Source organism: Pleurodeles waltl, chromosome 10 (genome assembly GCF_031143425.1).
Source record: "Pleurodeles waltl isolate 20211129_DDA chromosome 10, aPleWal1.hap1.20221129, whole genome shotgun sequence".
In the NCBI taxonomy this organism is placed as follows: Eukaryota; Metazoa; Chordata; class Amphibia; order Caudata; family Salamandridae; genus Pleurodeles; species Pleurodeles waltl.
The window spans coordinates 219,851,956-219,867,977 of record NC_090449.1 but is presented as its reverse complement, the minus strand read 5'-3'; the positions used below and the strand labels follow the sequence as shown (position 1 = coordinate 219,867,977).

The 16,022-nt window shown below is 40.2% G+C and overlaps 1 protein-coding gene across 1 annotated transcript in view; it reads left to right on the top strand.

Moving 5' to 3' along the window:
- The window catches only part of LOC138261344 (multidrug resistance-associated protein 1-like), a 616,610-nt gene extending 604,462 nt beyond the window's left edge, over positions 1-12,148 (top strand). The window contains exons 30-31 of the mRNA XM_069210192.1: positions 6,976-7,170; positions 11,857-12,148. Of these exons, the coding sequence (XP_069066293.1) occupies positions 6,976-7,170; positions 11,857-11,965 (304 nt within the window). The 3' untranslated portion in view covers positions 11,966-12,148. The remainder of the gene's footprint in view (positions 1-6,975; positions 7,171-11,856) is intronic.
- Positions 12,149-16,022: the final 3,874 nt, after the last annotated feature.

Genomic DNA, 16,022 nt, shown 5'->3' with positions numbered 1-16,022 from the left:
AGCAGTAAAGACGCCGAGATCAGCGCGGGTGGTCAAGAGAAGACTGCCAGCGCAACAACCTCCCACTGCCGCATAATGTTTTTCCTGCTGGGCCTGCGGGCAGAAAGTGTGTTTCCGCCCGTCGGCCCAGCAGGGGAAAGAGCCTTAACATTGACGGTGGCTCCTTTTGGAGCCGCCGCCAGTGTTGGTGTGCGGCGGGTGCAGTGGCACCCGTTGTGCATGTCCTGCGCGATGGGGCACTGCACGGGGGCACCTGCTCTGCCCATGCCAAGTACATGGGCAGTGCAGGGGCCCCGGAGCACCCCTTCTGCCAGCCTTTTCCTTGCGGGGGAACCCACCAGGGAAAGGCTGGAGGAAAAGGGATCATTATCCACAGAGCAGTGCTGCCCTGTCGGAAAACGATTTCCGCCATCGTCGGGTTACCCACAGCCTTCATTATTTGGCGGCTGAGCCCGCCATGCCAGTGGCTGTTCGCCACCACCGGCATGAGGGGCTCTGCCGCCAATGTTCATAATGAGGGCCTTAATGTGAAAATACCTTCAATGAAACGACACATTAGCAGAATTGAAAAACAGTTTCTCACTTTAGGAAATTCAGGCCTAATGAAGCTACTATCTAGTAAAGGCACATTTAAGTTCACACTATGCCGTACAGTGTTAATTCCACAATTAATATAAATGTTGAACACTATAGTTAAACTTAACTTTACACTTAATATAAATGAATCAATCTTTTAATACATGTAAGCGAATATGATGGGGAATTACATTTCTCAATATTAATCAACATAATTAGTACACGTTATAAAAATCATTGTAATTTTAAGGGTAAACACTCAAAATCATGTGCCCCTGTTTCGAAGATGGTTGGTTGAAGATGGTTATAACTCATAATCAATAATTACATTTCAATTATTATGGCTATACCACAGAATACATTTTCTCCTAACACCATAATGAGTGCACTTCATTATTGACTTCTGGTGCACCACTTTACATTAGTTCAGCATTAATTCACCCATTATGTTGTGGTTATGGTCACATATAGATCAACCTTGTGATGTCGAAAGTGACAGCGAGTTCTCCACTGCACCTACAGCATGGCTTACAAGCTTCCTACAGCACTCTGGGTGATGCGGTCGAACCACTTATAATCTTCATGAAAGCTATTTGGTGAAGCTGAGATACAGTGCATTGCTGTGGCGGAGCCTTTGACCCAATTAAGTTGATACTTTCAAAGGTTTCTGTCTGAATTCAGACACAAGAGTTTGAGTGCACTTTTAGGAGATAGAAGCATGTTTACAAGACGTTCGTGGTTTGTGGACCTAGAGAGGTCAGGGGTCACTTAAAAAAGGGCTTTTCAATGCTGAGAATGATAGCCTAGACATCTCCAAAACTTTTAGTCAGTAGATTTGGGGCTGTGTGTCCTTTATATTACTGCCAGCTGTCACCCGCCTTGTTCAGTGTGACAGCTAAAAAGTAATAGTTGGAATACTCAAAATAATCTGGACCAGTGGTAATAACTGTGGATGCACTTCCTTCTATCATTCTTAGGCTCCCCTGTGCTATTACAGATAGAAACTGGCCATATTGAAATCAGTCTTACCCTGAACCTGCTCTAAAAGCAACAGTCCACCCTGAAATGCTGGGCCACATCGCCTCTAAACATAAACCCAGATATCTTGCTATGCGTTTTGACATTTTGAACCCCCAGTTCTGAAAGTGCCACTCTCAAAACTATGAATTACAGACCGTTTCCCTCCTCTTGATTAAATCTCTCCCCAATGAATGCCTGCCTCCTCAACATTGTCATCATCTTCCTTTCAACACGCACATTCCTTTGAATTGGCCACAGATATCCTGTCTTTAAAAAAAACCTTGGCCCTGATTCTCTCGCTAGCCACTCTACCATCACCCATCTAACCCTGAATCAGCAGCAGCACCACATCTGTTTCTACCCAGATAGCCCATTATATATTCTTGACCCTGATGACGTTTCCAACCAGTGTCCCATTACTTTCCTACACCAGGTCCAATAGTTTAGAAACCGCCTACACGGATAGCCAATTTCATATCCGTCTACACGGATAGCCAATTTCATATCCTGCATCACTGCTAAAGAAGATACTCGCCTTGTGATACTGGTCTTGACTATGGTGTATGACACTCTTGACCACTAGGCTCTACCCACCACCCTCTGCTCTTTTCTGTGCATCAACATTTTTCCTCCATTCTCTCTCACCATCTACATAATACATCTACATGGATACTTCCAGGACATATGGCTCCCTGTCATTTTCAGAACACTCAAGGCACAATTTTCGCTGACATCCATTTTAATACATGCATGGAAATAATTGATGCACTACTGATCACTCACTAAACCTCAATTGACTCATAAGCTGAGGACATTTAGTAGAGGATCAACGGCATCTAACATTTGCTGTCTCCAACCTTGTCTCTTTCAGTGCTAAATCTACCTGAGAGTAAACCCTAACAAAAGAGAATTTGATCTCCACAATGGAGCATCCCTTCAAAACCAAATTTAATCTTGATTATCATACATGAATCTTGAGAGCCTGATCTCATTACTCACACGCCCTGCAGAAATCCTTAGCTACTACATAGACTGAGACCTGTTATTCATGATTCTCATAAAAAGATTGTTCAAGGAGCACGGCCTTAATTGAATTGCCCTTGAAAAATAAAACCCTTCCTTGCCACAGCCAACTATACACTTGTATTAAAGGCTTTGAACTGTTCTACACTGATGGAGAGAATGTTTCTACAGATTAATATTCCAAGCTCCCGACTCACTGCCATGAAGTCCTCTCCACATCGTGCCCCTCCTCATAAATAGCCAACGAAAATATAATCAGATATCTAAAAAAAAAATCAGCGATTTGCACTGGCTCCACTACCATCAAGTTAAAAATTGACTGCAACGTGTAGAAAACCATCCAATCCATATTCTGTTGTCAATGGGCTTGTGATCTATTGTTGTCAAACAATACCTAGCAGTTTCTACACACAGATGCAAATTTAAAGAGCCCACCAGAAGAGAAAACAAGCCTTTTCCCTGCTGTCTGCCTAAGATCTGTGACTACCTGAAACGCTGTCTATGGCTGTTCCTTTCCCTCGTTTAGTTCTGGAAGGACCTAAAGGCTTTTGTGTAAATAGATGTGATGTCTGTTCATGGTTATCCCTCCCCCAACTCTCCCAAGGCGATCCCACCTTTTCTATGCCACCAGTTTTCTTCCTATCCCAGTCACTTTCCATTTCCATTGAAAATGATCCATCTGTATTTCCTAACACCCCCTGAAAAGTGTCTAGTCTGTTCATATGTATTTATGTATTATGGTGAGTTGCTCAACTGTACTTGCCAATTTACTGAAAAACTACTCTACAATACTTTAGAATACAATGTATGCCTGTTGTTGACTGTGTATCTATTTGTCCCAATTAAAATTAATCAGAGTCCTGTGCTCTGATCACCTTGCCTCTTTGCAGACTTCTCTGCTTTTTAGGACTAGATTTGTGCTTAACAAATATCCTAATTAAAATAAAACACGTTACCCAACATATGCGGTCTAGAGAGAACACCACAGCCAGGCTTCTCTATCATCTAAAAGAACTGAACAGGTGCGCCCTGTTGCACTGGCTTGTATTCCAAAACATATCCTGTTCAGATAATGTATGTGTAGTTCACATAGTTTACTGCAACCTCGGAGTCCAAGCTGATGTCTCTAATGTGCTTCTAAACCCCTGCTCCAAGTTTATCCCATTTGGAAAACCGCTCATATGTCACTCCACTGATAGGATGCAAAATAATTGGATCAGCCTCATGGATACAGGGAAACGTGAGTGCAACCACCTTGAAGTCAGAAACTTACATTAGTAAAAACTGTACCTCTTTAATCCTTGTACCTCAACCACAAATTGATGCCATTTTCTCCTCAGCCAGGTGAGAAAAGCTCCAAGAGCTGAAGAAGAACATTATTATATATCCTGAATAGAGGGAAATATTCACCCATGGCATACAGACATGTTCCCCTGACCTCAGTTCCTAACTTTGTGTATATTTGGTACACTGACTTTTTTTTGGTTGAGGCTTCACACTAATCTAATTATATGCTTAGAGGCCTAGGACTATACTTTACGATGCAGGGTCCTGGTTCTGTCCTGTGACCTGAAGGGGTGCACAAAGCGTGCCCTGATAGTAAACGGAGGACTGCTCTCAACGCCCTGGATAGAGTGCATAAAATGGTGGTGGGAACACACTTTTTTTATTGATAGTGTGAGCAGACTTTTTGGGTTATTACAACCTTGGAGGAGGTGTTAATTCGTCCCAAAAGTGACGGTAAAGTGACGGATATACCACCAGCCGTATTACGAGTCCATTATATCCTATGGAACTCGTAATACGGCTGGTGGTATATCCGTCACATTTGGGACGGATTAACACCTCCTCCAAAGTTGTAATAACCCCCTTTATCTTTGTTACAGAGAGTGTGGCATAGGGCCCTTCCTTTGCAAAGTTCTGCTGTAAAGTGTATGGTCAGGACTGTACCCTTTGCAACCTGTTTATCAAGTATGTGTCTACTATGTAAGTAGCACGTGTACAGTAGAATGGCTCTGTGCGCGAGTGAGCTGAATTCAGTGGGATCCATTTTGGATGTCCCTGGCTGCCCATTGCACAGGAAATTGGATGGAGACAGCTTTCTTAGAATGTGAAAGTGTATTGCCTCCTTCCATGTGGCTGGAGGTTGGAGAGCTAAACAGTTAAGTGAGGAGTACAGAGACAAGGCTACCTTTAGAAATTCATTGTGGACATTTGTTAAGGAGGGGTACATGATTATTTCTTTCTGAGGACTTCCACTGGGTTGATGCTGTGGGAGACGGCTGATACTGTAGTTTCTGTTGTGCTAGATGAGGAGGTTTCTGGGTCTGGATTGTCTTTTTTCTATCCCTGGTTATTGCTTCAGAGAGGCTTATGACAGCCAGGTGCAGAAACCTCACACTTCAGTATGCCTATTGTTCCTGTGTTGTGGGTGCACCTTTCTGGAGACTGCCACAGTGCTACCTTCAGTATGTCTATTGTTACTGTGTTGTGGGTGCACCATTCTGGAGACTGCCACAGTGTTACCTGCTTTGAGAAGCATCACTACACAATTGCTGTGTCTGAAGAGCAGCCTGAGATGACATTTGGAAATAGAACCATCTGAAACCAGTTTTGAAGTACAAGACAATGGATATACATCTCCTGTCTGGCAATTCTTTATAAATGTGGGACCCAAACCACACCACTTTGTTCCGGTTTGAAGTCCTTCATGACAAGGAAGAGAGTGATCAGTAGAGTACTTGATGGACTGCTGTGTAGTCATTTGCTGGTGTCTGCCATTCTACCAGAGTTGTGGGTTTCTTCTGGAGGAACCGAGCATCTGCCTATTGAATAAAGGTCTGTTAGCCTACAGAGAGAAGAAAGGAGTCTGTCTGGACCTGCAGGAGGAGAGACTGTCCAATAGGAAAAGCCCAACACATCCCAGGGACTGAGCAACATCAAGGACAAAGCCTACCATCTGAGAGGGAAGCTACTAGTAATCCATACTTAAGAGGGCACTAGTTTCTTAGAAGAAGGTAGGAAACTCTCCAATCATTTACTGTATTTACTGTGGGGTCTGCATCAATCCAACTGGGGCTGCAACTGCCTTGCCTGCATTATTACACTGCTTGGTGACTGTGCTGGCCTAACTGGGGTTACAGCTGCTATGCTAATTACAGCCATCCCATTGCCGGACAGAGCTGAAACTGCCGGGCTGGAATCAGTGCACAAGTGCCAGGAATCCTGAACCACTGAATTGAGCTGAGCAGCCACATGCAAGGAAACAAAGGCCATGCTTGGCTTACTCACTAGACCCTGAGCTTGTCCCCACCTATCGTACAATCCGCTTGTTGGAGGACAGCAAGAATGTAGGATCCACACTGGAGGAGCCTTAGAGAGGCTGATTTAGAGTTTGGCGGAGGGAGTTACTCTATCACAATTGTGATGGATAACACGTTCACTGGATTACGATACCATAAAAGCCTATTGAGATTGTAATACGGCCGAAGAGATATCTGTCACATTTGTGACGGTGTAACGCGTCCGCCAAACTCTAAATGAGGCCCTAAATCATCATCCACTACACCGCCAGAAGTAAGAACTTTAGAAAAATATGAACTGAGGGTGCAGTTGACTTATAGGCTAATAAAAACCACACCTGAACCTGATTCATGCTTCTTCCCTTACTACTATTGGGGACGAGCTATCCAGGAGTCACTCAGGAGGGGTTAGCATGAGGCAGTGTTCGATTGTGATGCCACAAGGGTGAACCAACCTATTATACTTGCCCTGCACACTGAATTGAAACTGTGTTGTGTTTAGTACTGCTGTTTGATTAAAAACTACTTTCTTTTCTTAAAAAACAAGCACTGGCCTGGACTTTGAAGTTATTGTGTCTGTTGAGTTATTGTTGAGTTCTGAGCTCCTAAACCACCCACACTACCTCCCCAAAAAACGTGCCCTCCCTATCTGAGGCAAAATTGTTGAAATGGGTTGCACTTGGCCCAGTTTGCAGAGCTTTAGAAGGCCAGGACCAAGGCCAGGAACCTCAAACCCACAACCACAAACAGGGTTTCTTAGATATTGTAAGTACACCTCCACAGTAATAATGATTAAATATAGGGGAACAGCCACAGTGAAGAGAATGTGGAGAAATGGAGCAGTTTGTGAGGTTGAAAGGTGAAAGAAGCTAAATGAACTATGGAAAAAGATAATGTCTTGACCAGCTGCAAGTGAGAAGAAAAAGTCACCCCAAGGCTTCAGAATTTGTTTGATTTTCTGAATCCTTTTCAACTAACTTTAGTAGTAAATTTGTTGTAAACCAATAGTATGCTCAGTGTCTATAGATATAAGATTTCCTTTCTATTACTTTAGTGTGGGTCAACGTCAGTTGGTATGTCTGGCTCGAGCTCTCCTTCGAAAAACCAAAATCTTGGTTTTAGATGAAGCCACAGCAGCAGTAGACCTGGAAACTGATGATCTAATTCAGTCAACAATCCGAGTACAATTTGCAGACTGCACCGTTTTGACAATAGCGCATCGGCTGAACACCATCATGGATTACACACGGCAAGCTACATTTATTTACATTTTCATTTTTACATATCTTAATTAATTTCTTGAGACATGTCTTTTTTTTATTGTACTTACAATGTATGTCAATAGTATGAAAATGTAATTCCTCAGTTTCCACTTTTGGATTTAGTACACAGAGGCTTGTTTAGATAGTATGCACTGTACATGTGTCCCTAGTCAATCAGTACATGTCATCCCCAGTCCCTCAGAGATCTAGATCCATGCCACATTACCTAGTCGATGGCTGCTGAGGAAAACTATTCACTTTTTTAGATTACTTGCATATAAATGTATCTTATAATATCAGAAACAATTGGAATAATCTCTGACCGTCGTGGATCAATATGGAATGATCCTGTAAGTCTATTTCCTGGTGGAAATTCCAACTGTTTGGTTTCCACTAATTTCTACACAATCTAGTTGCTGCTAAAAGGTTTGTCCTGAGCTAATACATTGCAATGAACTGCTAGGGAGAAAATTCCAGTTCATTCTAAAGGCAACAAACAACAGATTGTTGGGCTCTATTGATAAATATTGGTTTCTTTGATTATTTTATAATTAATTTTGTTTTTTTCAACTAGATATTTATTATCCATTGTCCCAAAATATACATGCTGCATCTGTGTCTTAGAAAAACTATTTATAATTGATAAACTGGAATTTTCACTCCATTTAACATTTTATTGTTCATCTTGCTTAAATTAACAGCAAGATAAGTGCACATTTGTAAAAGATTACACCTCCTCATATGATGGATTTCAGAGCTTAAAAACTTTGCAACACTTAAAAAGTAACTCTGTACAAGGATACAAAAGAGCGGTTTATCAAAATAACTAGTACTTTCAGACTTTTGCATAGAGAAATATAATCTGATATGAATATAGTGTCCTAAATATAGTTCACATTGAGGACAGATTTGTTCATTATTAACTACAATGGGTGTTAGTTTTGAAGACAATATAACAAAACAATATTTATGTTAGAAGAAATGCTGACAACTATATTCTCCTACCACACATGAAAAATGACACGTTGAAGGGTACTTCTGTGATTTGTGGTAGCCAATAAACTAAACTGTAAATTCCAGTACTCGTTTCTAGAAACTGTTTTAGGTATATTGTGTACATATGGCACTCCATATCTAAATGGTAGGAGTTCAATTTTAGACGAAACAGGATGTATTCATTCAGCATAGTTGTTGGCTGCATATTCATTCAGCATAGTTATTGACTGTTTTTTAAACAAAACACAAGAAAAGAAAAAACAGCGGTAATGGTATTCCATGATTGTTCAAAACCAACAACAACTGCTTATCACATTACACTTGACCATAATAGAACAGAGGACGCTGTTGGGAGAAAAAGCTGGGCATTGGAAATATGATGTGGCTGGCATTCTCTTAGAGGTCGTATGAACAAATAGAGGCTGAAGTGGTATTGCCAGATGAGGTGCCAAAGGGGGGTGTAAAGTGCAGAGCCAAGAAGGTGCCACAGCATTTCTCCATTGCAGGGTTATGCTTTAAACTGTGTCATTGAATCTTTTGGCCCAGCATAAGGGTGTGGAGGAAAAGTCATCAAATGTCATGCCAAGTCAGATCAAATATAACAGTATGACCAACGCTGCACCACAAGGAAAACTCCAGTCTGGAAAAGTCCAAGGGTGCTTATTACAAGTTAATACTCAAAACAACATAAATGATTCTCAAGGCAAGATTGTAAAGATACAGAATCATCACAGGTTGTCAAAGCCTCCTAAAAAAATTCAAACAAATCATACGATCTAGAAACCTGGGCAAGGGATAACCCTATAAATTATCAAATCCATGTAACATGTGCTATGCTAAACAATGTGGGCAAAAAGGCAAAAGCACAAAAAAGACAAAAATAATTTGGAAAACAGAAATCTGAGGTAACAGTTTACTAACTAAAGTGGGCAAAAAGTAAGTAAAAAGGGAAGGTGTCAGAATTTCAGAAGCTCGGTCAATATTCTTCTGCTTTGAGTCAGGGAAAATTCTCTAAGTCTCAGCAAGGCATTTCAAAACAGCAAGGGTATATAGGACAATACCTCTCAGAGTCCAAGGGGTTCGGCAAGCAATTGAAGAGAGGGGAAAATCCCTCCACAAGACGTCTGCTGCTAATTCAGCTATGGAACTGTGTATTAAAATTCATAAGGCACAATAATTCATCCATCCATCACTTCACATGACGCAGAAGATGTAAATGTCCAAGGGCAAGCTGTCATGCGACGTAGACTGCAACATAAGTGAAAGTTCCCAGATTCATGTGAAAAGGCTCCCGTCTTAGCTCATCCATGCTAATTGAAACTCATTTATTTTTTGCCCGCTTCATAGTCCCTGAATGTAATGTGCTTAAGGTTAGTTTCATAAACTCTATGTGTGTAAAACAATAGAGCATCTATTACCAAGCTGGCTTTCTTGTGAGTATTAAGTCTGAAAGAAAAGTTCACATGAGTAAGAATGACTAAACATTTTCTGCAAAGTCAGGAAACCGGGCCTTGCAGGCCTCCTTCGGCTAAGCAAGTGAAACACAACAGTACATTCATCTATGCAATTAATATACAGTTAACATTCAAATTATAAATTCAACAATAATAACCTTTGTCAGTGTTCATGTTACAGTAGATTTAAAACAAGTTAAGTTTATTAACACAATTCTACGGATAAGCTGCAGAACTGCAAACTTCACATTTTAGATCATTTTAAACATTTCCTATCTGAATATCATTATTATGTTAATGCACATTATTAGTTTACATCATGAATTATAACACAATGGCAAATTCATTGATTATAAATGAGCTCTAAAGGCTACACCACATGTCTTTCGTCAACCAACCTAAATTGAGTGCACATTAATATGTCTTTCAGTGCACCACTTTACATCAAAACTATTAGTACTTTGGTTAACATAATGCAAAAACTGTCACATATAGATGATAACTGTGACACTAGGGACAGTAATATATTTTCTGCCACATCACTGGCCACTCATGGATAGAGTTGTAGGTATAAACCACTAGGGGGAGTGAGAAGCAATAAATCCAGGATGCCCTTAGCTTCCCAGTCAACACAAGTCCTACCATAGTGAGAGGGTTATCCTATATTGTTTGTCCCCTGAAAGGTATGGATGGTAAATAATGGGATCTTTTTGAGTAAGTTTACTACTTTTTGGCTATTCACAAAACTAGAATACAAAATGGATTACACTTTAGTAAATTTACTCTGAAAGTGTAACTTACACTCTTTGTGAATAGCCAAAAAGCGTACACTTACTACTCTACAGTGAAAGCTACCCAAAAGTTACCTATGTGAATCAGGCCGTTAAGGTCAGAATATTGGACCTGACTGATTTTGCAGTTGCATAGTTTGTGATCTGCAAAATAAGAAGCTATCAGACGGCAGAATCAAGAGTCGATCTGTACTTAAAGTATTTTATGAGTCAGAAAAGCCTTTCCAACCTGCACAGCGTCTTTTGCAACCCATTCAAAATCACAAAGAGAATAGGGTGTGAAATAAGGGCCCCTCTCCTCTTTACTATTCAGAATGTTATATGTTGTGCATGAATTGTTTGTGACAGCAACTCCAGTCATATATATATATATATATATATATATACATATATATATATATATATATATGAGGAAGAATGATTTACAAACTCCTGCAAATATGAATTTTGACATTTATCAAATTAGTGTATCAGTTGCCTTGCAAAATAAAGCCCTGGGACCTATTACACAAAGTGCCCTGGGGGTGCAATGGGAGTGTGCTTCATGGACACACAGGGCTCTTTGGCATTACAGAAGCAGCTGCAGACGCTTGAGCGGTCCCTTCTGTAACACTGATAGCACTGATGCACGTTTATCGCCGGGCATATCATGAAAGGACGTTCCTTCATTTACATGAGGGCTTTGCCCTATGCAAATGTGGTAACTGCTTTGACTCTGCACCTGCACTGTATTACCAACACAGCCGTAGAGATAAGCATGCCCTAAGGAGGCACCCTAAAAGTGCACCACAATAAGATAGCACACTGTCAATGCGCCCCCTGTGGGCAGTCCTCTCAAATGTTGGAAAGTGGACCCATGGACTTCTCAGATATTCCTCTACAGGCGGGTGTAGCGACCTACAAGGGTATTTCTAATCCCTTATGAAAATATGAGTGGGTTGCCACCTGCAATGAGAAACAAGGTGTAAACAGCTGCTCCGCATTTCACTTGAGTGCACTTGCCCCTAGGGCAGTGTGAGTTTGCGGCTGTGCTGAGGACAGCATGTTCATGACAACAGGGCTCATTTTCCTTGTTAGGCGCACTTCTTTAAAGGTGCACCATGGTGCAGACATGGAAAATACACCCTTTTAGTAATATAGGTCCAGGTGGCAAACTAGTCCGTGTGATATAAACACTGACTGGTTTGTCCCTGGATTCATATTTCAGGTCCTGAGGCTCTTTAAATAACCTTCACAGTTTTAGATAATGCCAAATTTTGCAAGGTATGTTTGGGTTTGCTGTGAAATCATCTGTTGGATGGGTCATAGTATGATCACATATCAGGAGAAGAGACTTGTGTTGTACCAAGAAATGCCTAATATGTTTCTAATGTGGTTTATTATAATAAAGTGATGCTAAATATCTTGTCTTTGTTTTTTTTTACATCCACAGGGTTATGGTTTTTGACAAAGGACATCTTGTAGAGAGTGGTAGCCCTTCGGACTTGCTGTCACAGAAAGGTTTATTCTATGGCATGGCCAAAGACGCTAATATCATTTAGCCCAAATCAACCATTCAGATTTCTTCTTTTTATTGCTAATCATGCAATACTTTAACACATCTCAAAATGTGTCTGTCATACAAACTGTGGGAGGAAGGATGACACTCATCATGATGTGTGTGTGTGTAAAAAGTCCAACAGTGATGTTCAGATATGTAAAATTATAATAAAATTTAAAAAGAACTGGACTTGTGTTTGCTGTCTTCACTTAAAACTGCAACAAAAGAGGAGTCATGTTTAGCCTGGCATGAGGTCATATGGAATGCCACAGATCTTGACCAAACACAACTCGAAATCACACACACTGTCTTTTTATTAACTTATTTTGTGTCACACATAAAGACTGGGCTTGAGCAACCTGCACCGGAGCTCTACCAACAGCACCATACACATACTGAGACATTGAACCCAGGCATGTTTCTTGACACAGCAGGGGAATAGATGTGGGCAGCTGAGTTCTGAAGGTGTTAATGTGCTGCATATTGATTACTGCACCTTAGGTCTCCTTAGGCAATGACGGAAACATTATTTACATTAATGGCTGTGGAGACACGTCTAGAGGCCTTGGTCGTGCTTGCTGAGATGTACAGCATCTGTTCAGCCTCTGCGTACAATACGTGAGAAGTGGTGATTGCACTAGGGTGCCACATTTTCTCTCATGGGGTACACTATGTCTTATAATATATGAAGTCCTCTCTTGACAAAATAGTGTGCTGCTTAGTCACATCATAAATCACCTTGAATTGTGGGTTCACTTAGCAGAAGCCTGTTTCGCTCCTCCCTGAGTTAAAGGGGAACTATGAATTGTATGGGAATGCAGAATTTATTTAGTGCTTCCAAACAACTATACCAATTATAAGGTTCTAACCCTTTGACTCTAGGCCCCTGGGGTACGTTTTGCTGAATGTGCGCGACGTCCTGAACTTTGAGCTGTTTGGAACCATTATCTCAAGGCATATGTTTTTCAGAGATTGCCATTGCAGCATCAAAATTAGCAGTTTTATTTTAAGTAAAGGTAGAACACTTACACAAACTAACAGATGTCTCATGATTTGCACTTTTGCCACTAGCTAACTTTTTAGGTCTTGCTTAGAGAACATTTTAGTTGTTTGTTGTCAAAGCCCTATTGTCTCCAAAAATCTAAAATAATATGTGTAGTCATTTAGGTTAGCCCCTTTCTCTTGACTGGATAGCTTAATTGTTCAAACAGTATAGAGTGTGCTTTAATTGAGAAATGAACACTCTAGAAAAACCACTGAGGTTTGCACATATACATACTACAAGAGCTGATCATCTTTGCATGCTGTTTCTTTGCTAAAATAACTATGAAAGATGGTCACTGTTGTGTGTGCATGTGTTGTGATGTCACAATGCATGACACCTGCACCATGGCAGCCATCTTGGAAAGGTGTGTTATTGAAGAAAACACATTTAAAATAGGTCTCCAGCTTGCGATGTCAGAAAAGATATCTGTTCTTAGCAAGGGACTTTCATTTGTACCTACAGCACCTGCCAATTTTTTTGAAGTCAAACTTGAAATGCAAAGGCTCTTTAGGAAGATAAGATTGAACCACTTCTTTATAGGAAACACCCAGAGTACCAATCTTGATTGAACAGGATTAAGATTACCTTCTACATTTACACTGCCCTCCCATATGATGCCAAGCGAGGTCTTGTCCTTTGAAAAAATGGTTCTGAAAGATATTGACAGATTAAGCAAACAAAGAAAATACATCAATTACAATCTCACTTATAACGAGAGCATGGCCATAAAAGATCTCAAAAACAATACAGAGATTGTAATAAAAGCAGCAGACAAAGGTGAGGGTATAGTGATTTTAGATATTTCTGACTATCAACAAGAGATCCTTAATCAATTAAAGAATGTGGCTTGTTATAAGAAAATAAAAGGAGATCCCACTGGTACTCTTAAAAAGGAGATATCTGAACTTATAATGCGAGGGCTAGACCAAGGCTGTATCAGCAAGAATGAATATTTATTCCTCAACAGGTAACATCCTAGGATGCCAGTAATATATAACTTACCCAAGGTACATAAAAAATTAAACAACCCGCCGGGCCGCCCTATTGTATCTGGATGTGGCTCCATCTTGGAACCATTATGCCCATACAATGATTTTTTTCTAAAATCATGTTTGCCTAAAAACAGATCTTATATTAGAGACAGCATGCAATTCATTGCAGACTTTGAAGGTATGACATTTAATGAATCAACGGACCTACTAGTTACCATGGACATTCAGTCCCTATATACCAGTGGTAGAGGAAATACTGGGATCCCGTACCCAACCTGTACCTGATTCATAGTTGAAATGATGAGAATTGCAATGACCAAAAACGAAATTCAATTTGAGAATGATTTCTATTTCCAAATCAGGGGACTAGCGATAGGAGCAAGCTTTGCACTGGACCTAGCTAATCTCTATATGGCTGACTTTGAAGCACATCAAATCTTTTCTACTGATAATCCGTTTGGAGAACAGATAAGAAAATGGTCACGTAATATAGATTATGTTTTCTTTTATTTGGAGGGGCACAGCCTCTGAATTATGGTCCTTCCATGCATGGCTCAGTATGAGATCCGCAGATATTAAATTTAAAGTTGAATACAGCAAAACAAGTATTCCTTTTCTGGATTTGAGGGTGGGGACTGAGGATGATAAGATTTATGCGTCCATTTATAGGAAACCCACAGAGAGAGACACCTTCTTACATTATAACAGCAATCACCCTAGAAGTTTAAAAGATAATCTACCATTTGCTCAGTTAACGCATTCACAGAAATTGTACCAAGAAGGTTGATTACTTGAGGGAATCAGGAATACTCATGAACAGGCTTGTAGAAAGAGGGTACCCCAAAAGACTGCTAAAAATAGCTAAAAAAAGATCATGGTATAATCATAAGGATTTTTTATTGCAACCAAATCTAAGAAAAGAAGAGAAGGACAGATTAGTTTGTGTGGCCACTTTTAACCCTGCCAGCAATTAAATAAGAAAAATCATTGAATAACATTGGGGTTTGCTAGAAGATCGCCTAACCAATAAAGAGCTACCGCTATTCTCATTCAAGAGAGGGAGGAACTTGAGGGATGCCTTAGTGAGAGCTAAATTACCAGAACCACCTAAAACAACTCTAAATGCTTTGTTGGGTATCCCAGCAGTGGTTGGACACTATAAGTGTGGGAAGTGCCTGATGCAGTGAAATGCATGATTCTTCAACATAGAAGTAGGATCACATGCAGTACCATTGGAGAACCTCTTGTGGAACATTACCAGAGCCTTCAGCATAATAATGATGACATAAAATGGCAAGTGATTGAACATGTCCGGATGGGACCAAAAGGAGGTGACATTGACACTCTTCTATCCAAGAGGGAGCTCTAATGGATGGACAAGTGCAACACAACTCCATGTGGATTGAACACATTGGAGGACTGGAGATAAACTTCTGCTACATAACCCAATAATGGGCTTTATCACTTTGGCATGTGAGAAGAGCTTTGTCTGTATTATTATGGTTATAATTACATCTGCTTTTAACTTTATTATGTATAACAGAAGATTCAATATAATATGAACATATATACACCTCTTCAAGAGGGATTTACTATGGGAACTATAAATACAATATTTCAACCAGGGCTGCATTGCCAACTAAAGGGCTCTGTTTGTTTAGTATTTTTTGATAGGTAATACCTAGATAAACTGTGAACAAATTATATGTCCACGTCTACTACATGATGAGACCTTTTATAAGAGGTCTTTCAGCTAAAAATATCTTTAATAATTAACTTGGCAATAGGTTACCTATTAGCTGTCACAAACAAATTATTAAGGACATCATACGAGATTGTAGCAGCTTTGATGAAATCAGTCGGTATTTATTACAGACAAAACCGAAAGAGGCAATCATTAAAATGGTTCAGTATAGAATCAAAACCTGGCTTTACATAGAGGGTTATGATCTATCACATATAATTTTATTTTTGCCTTCACTGTCTTTTTGACCCAAGTAAAAGAGCTCTTACTTTGTTTA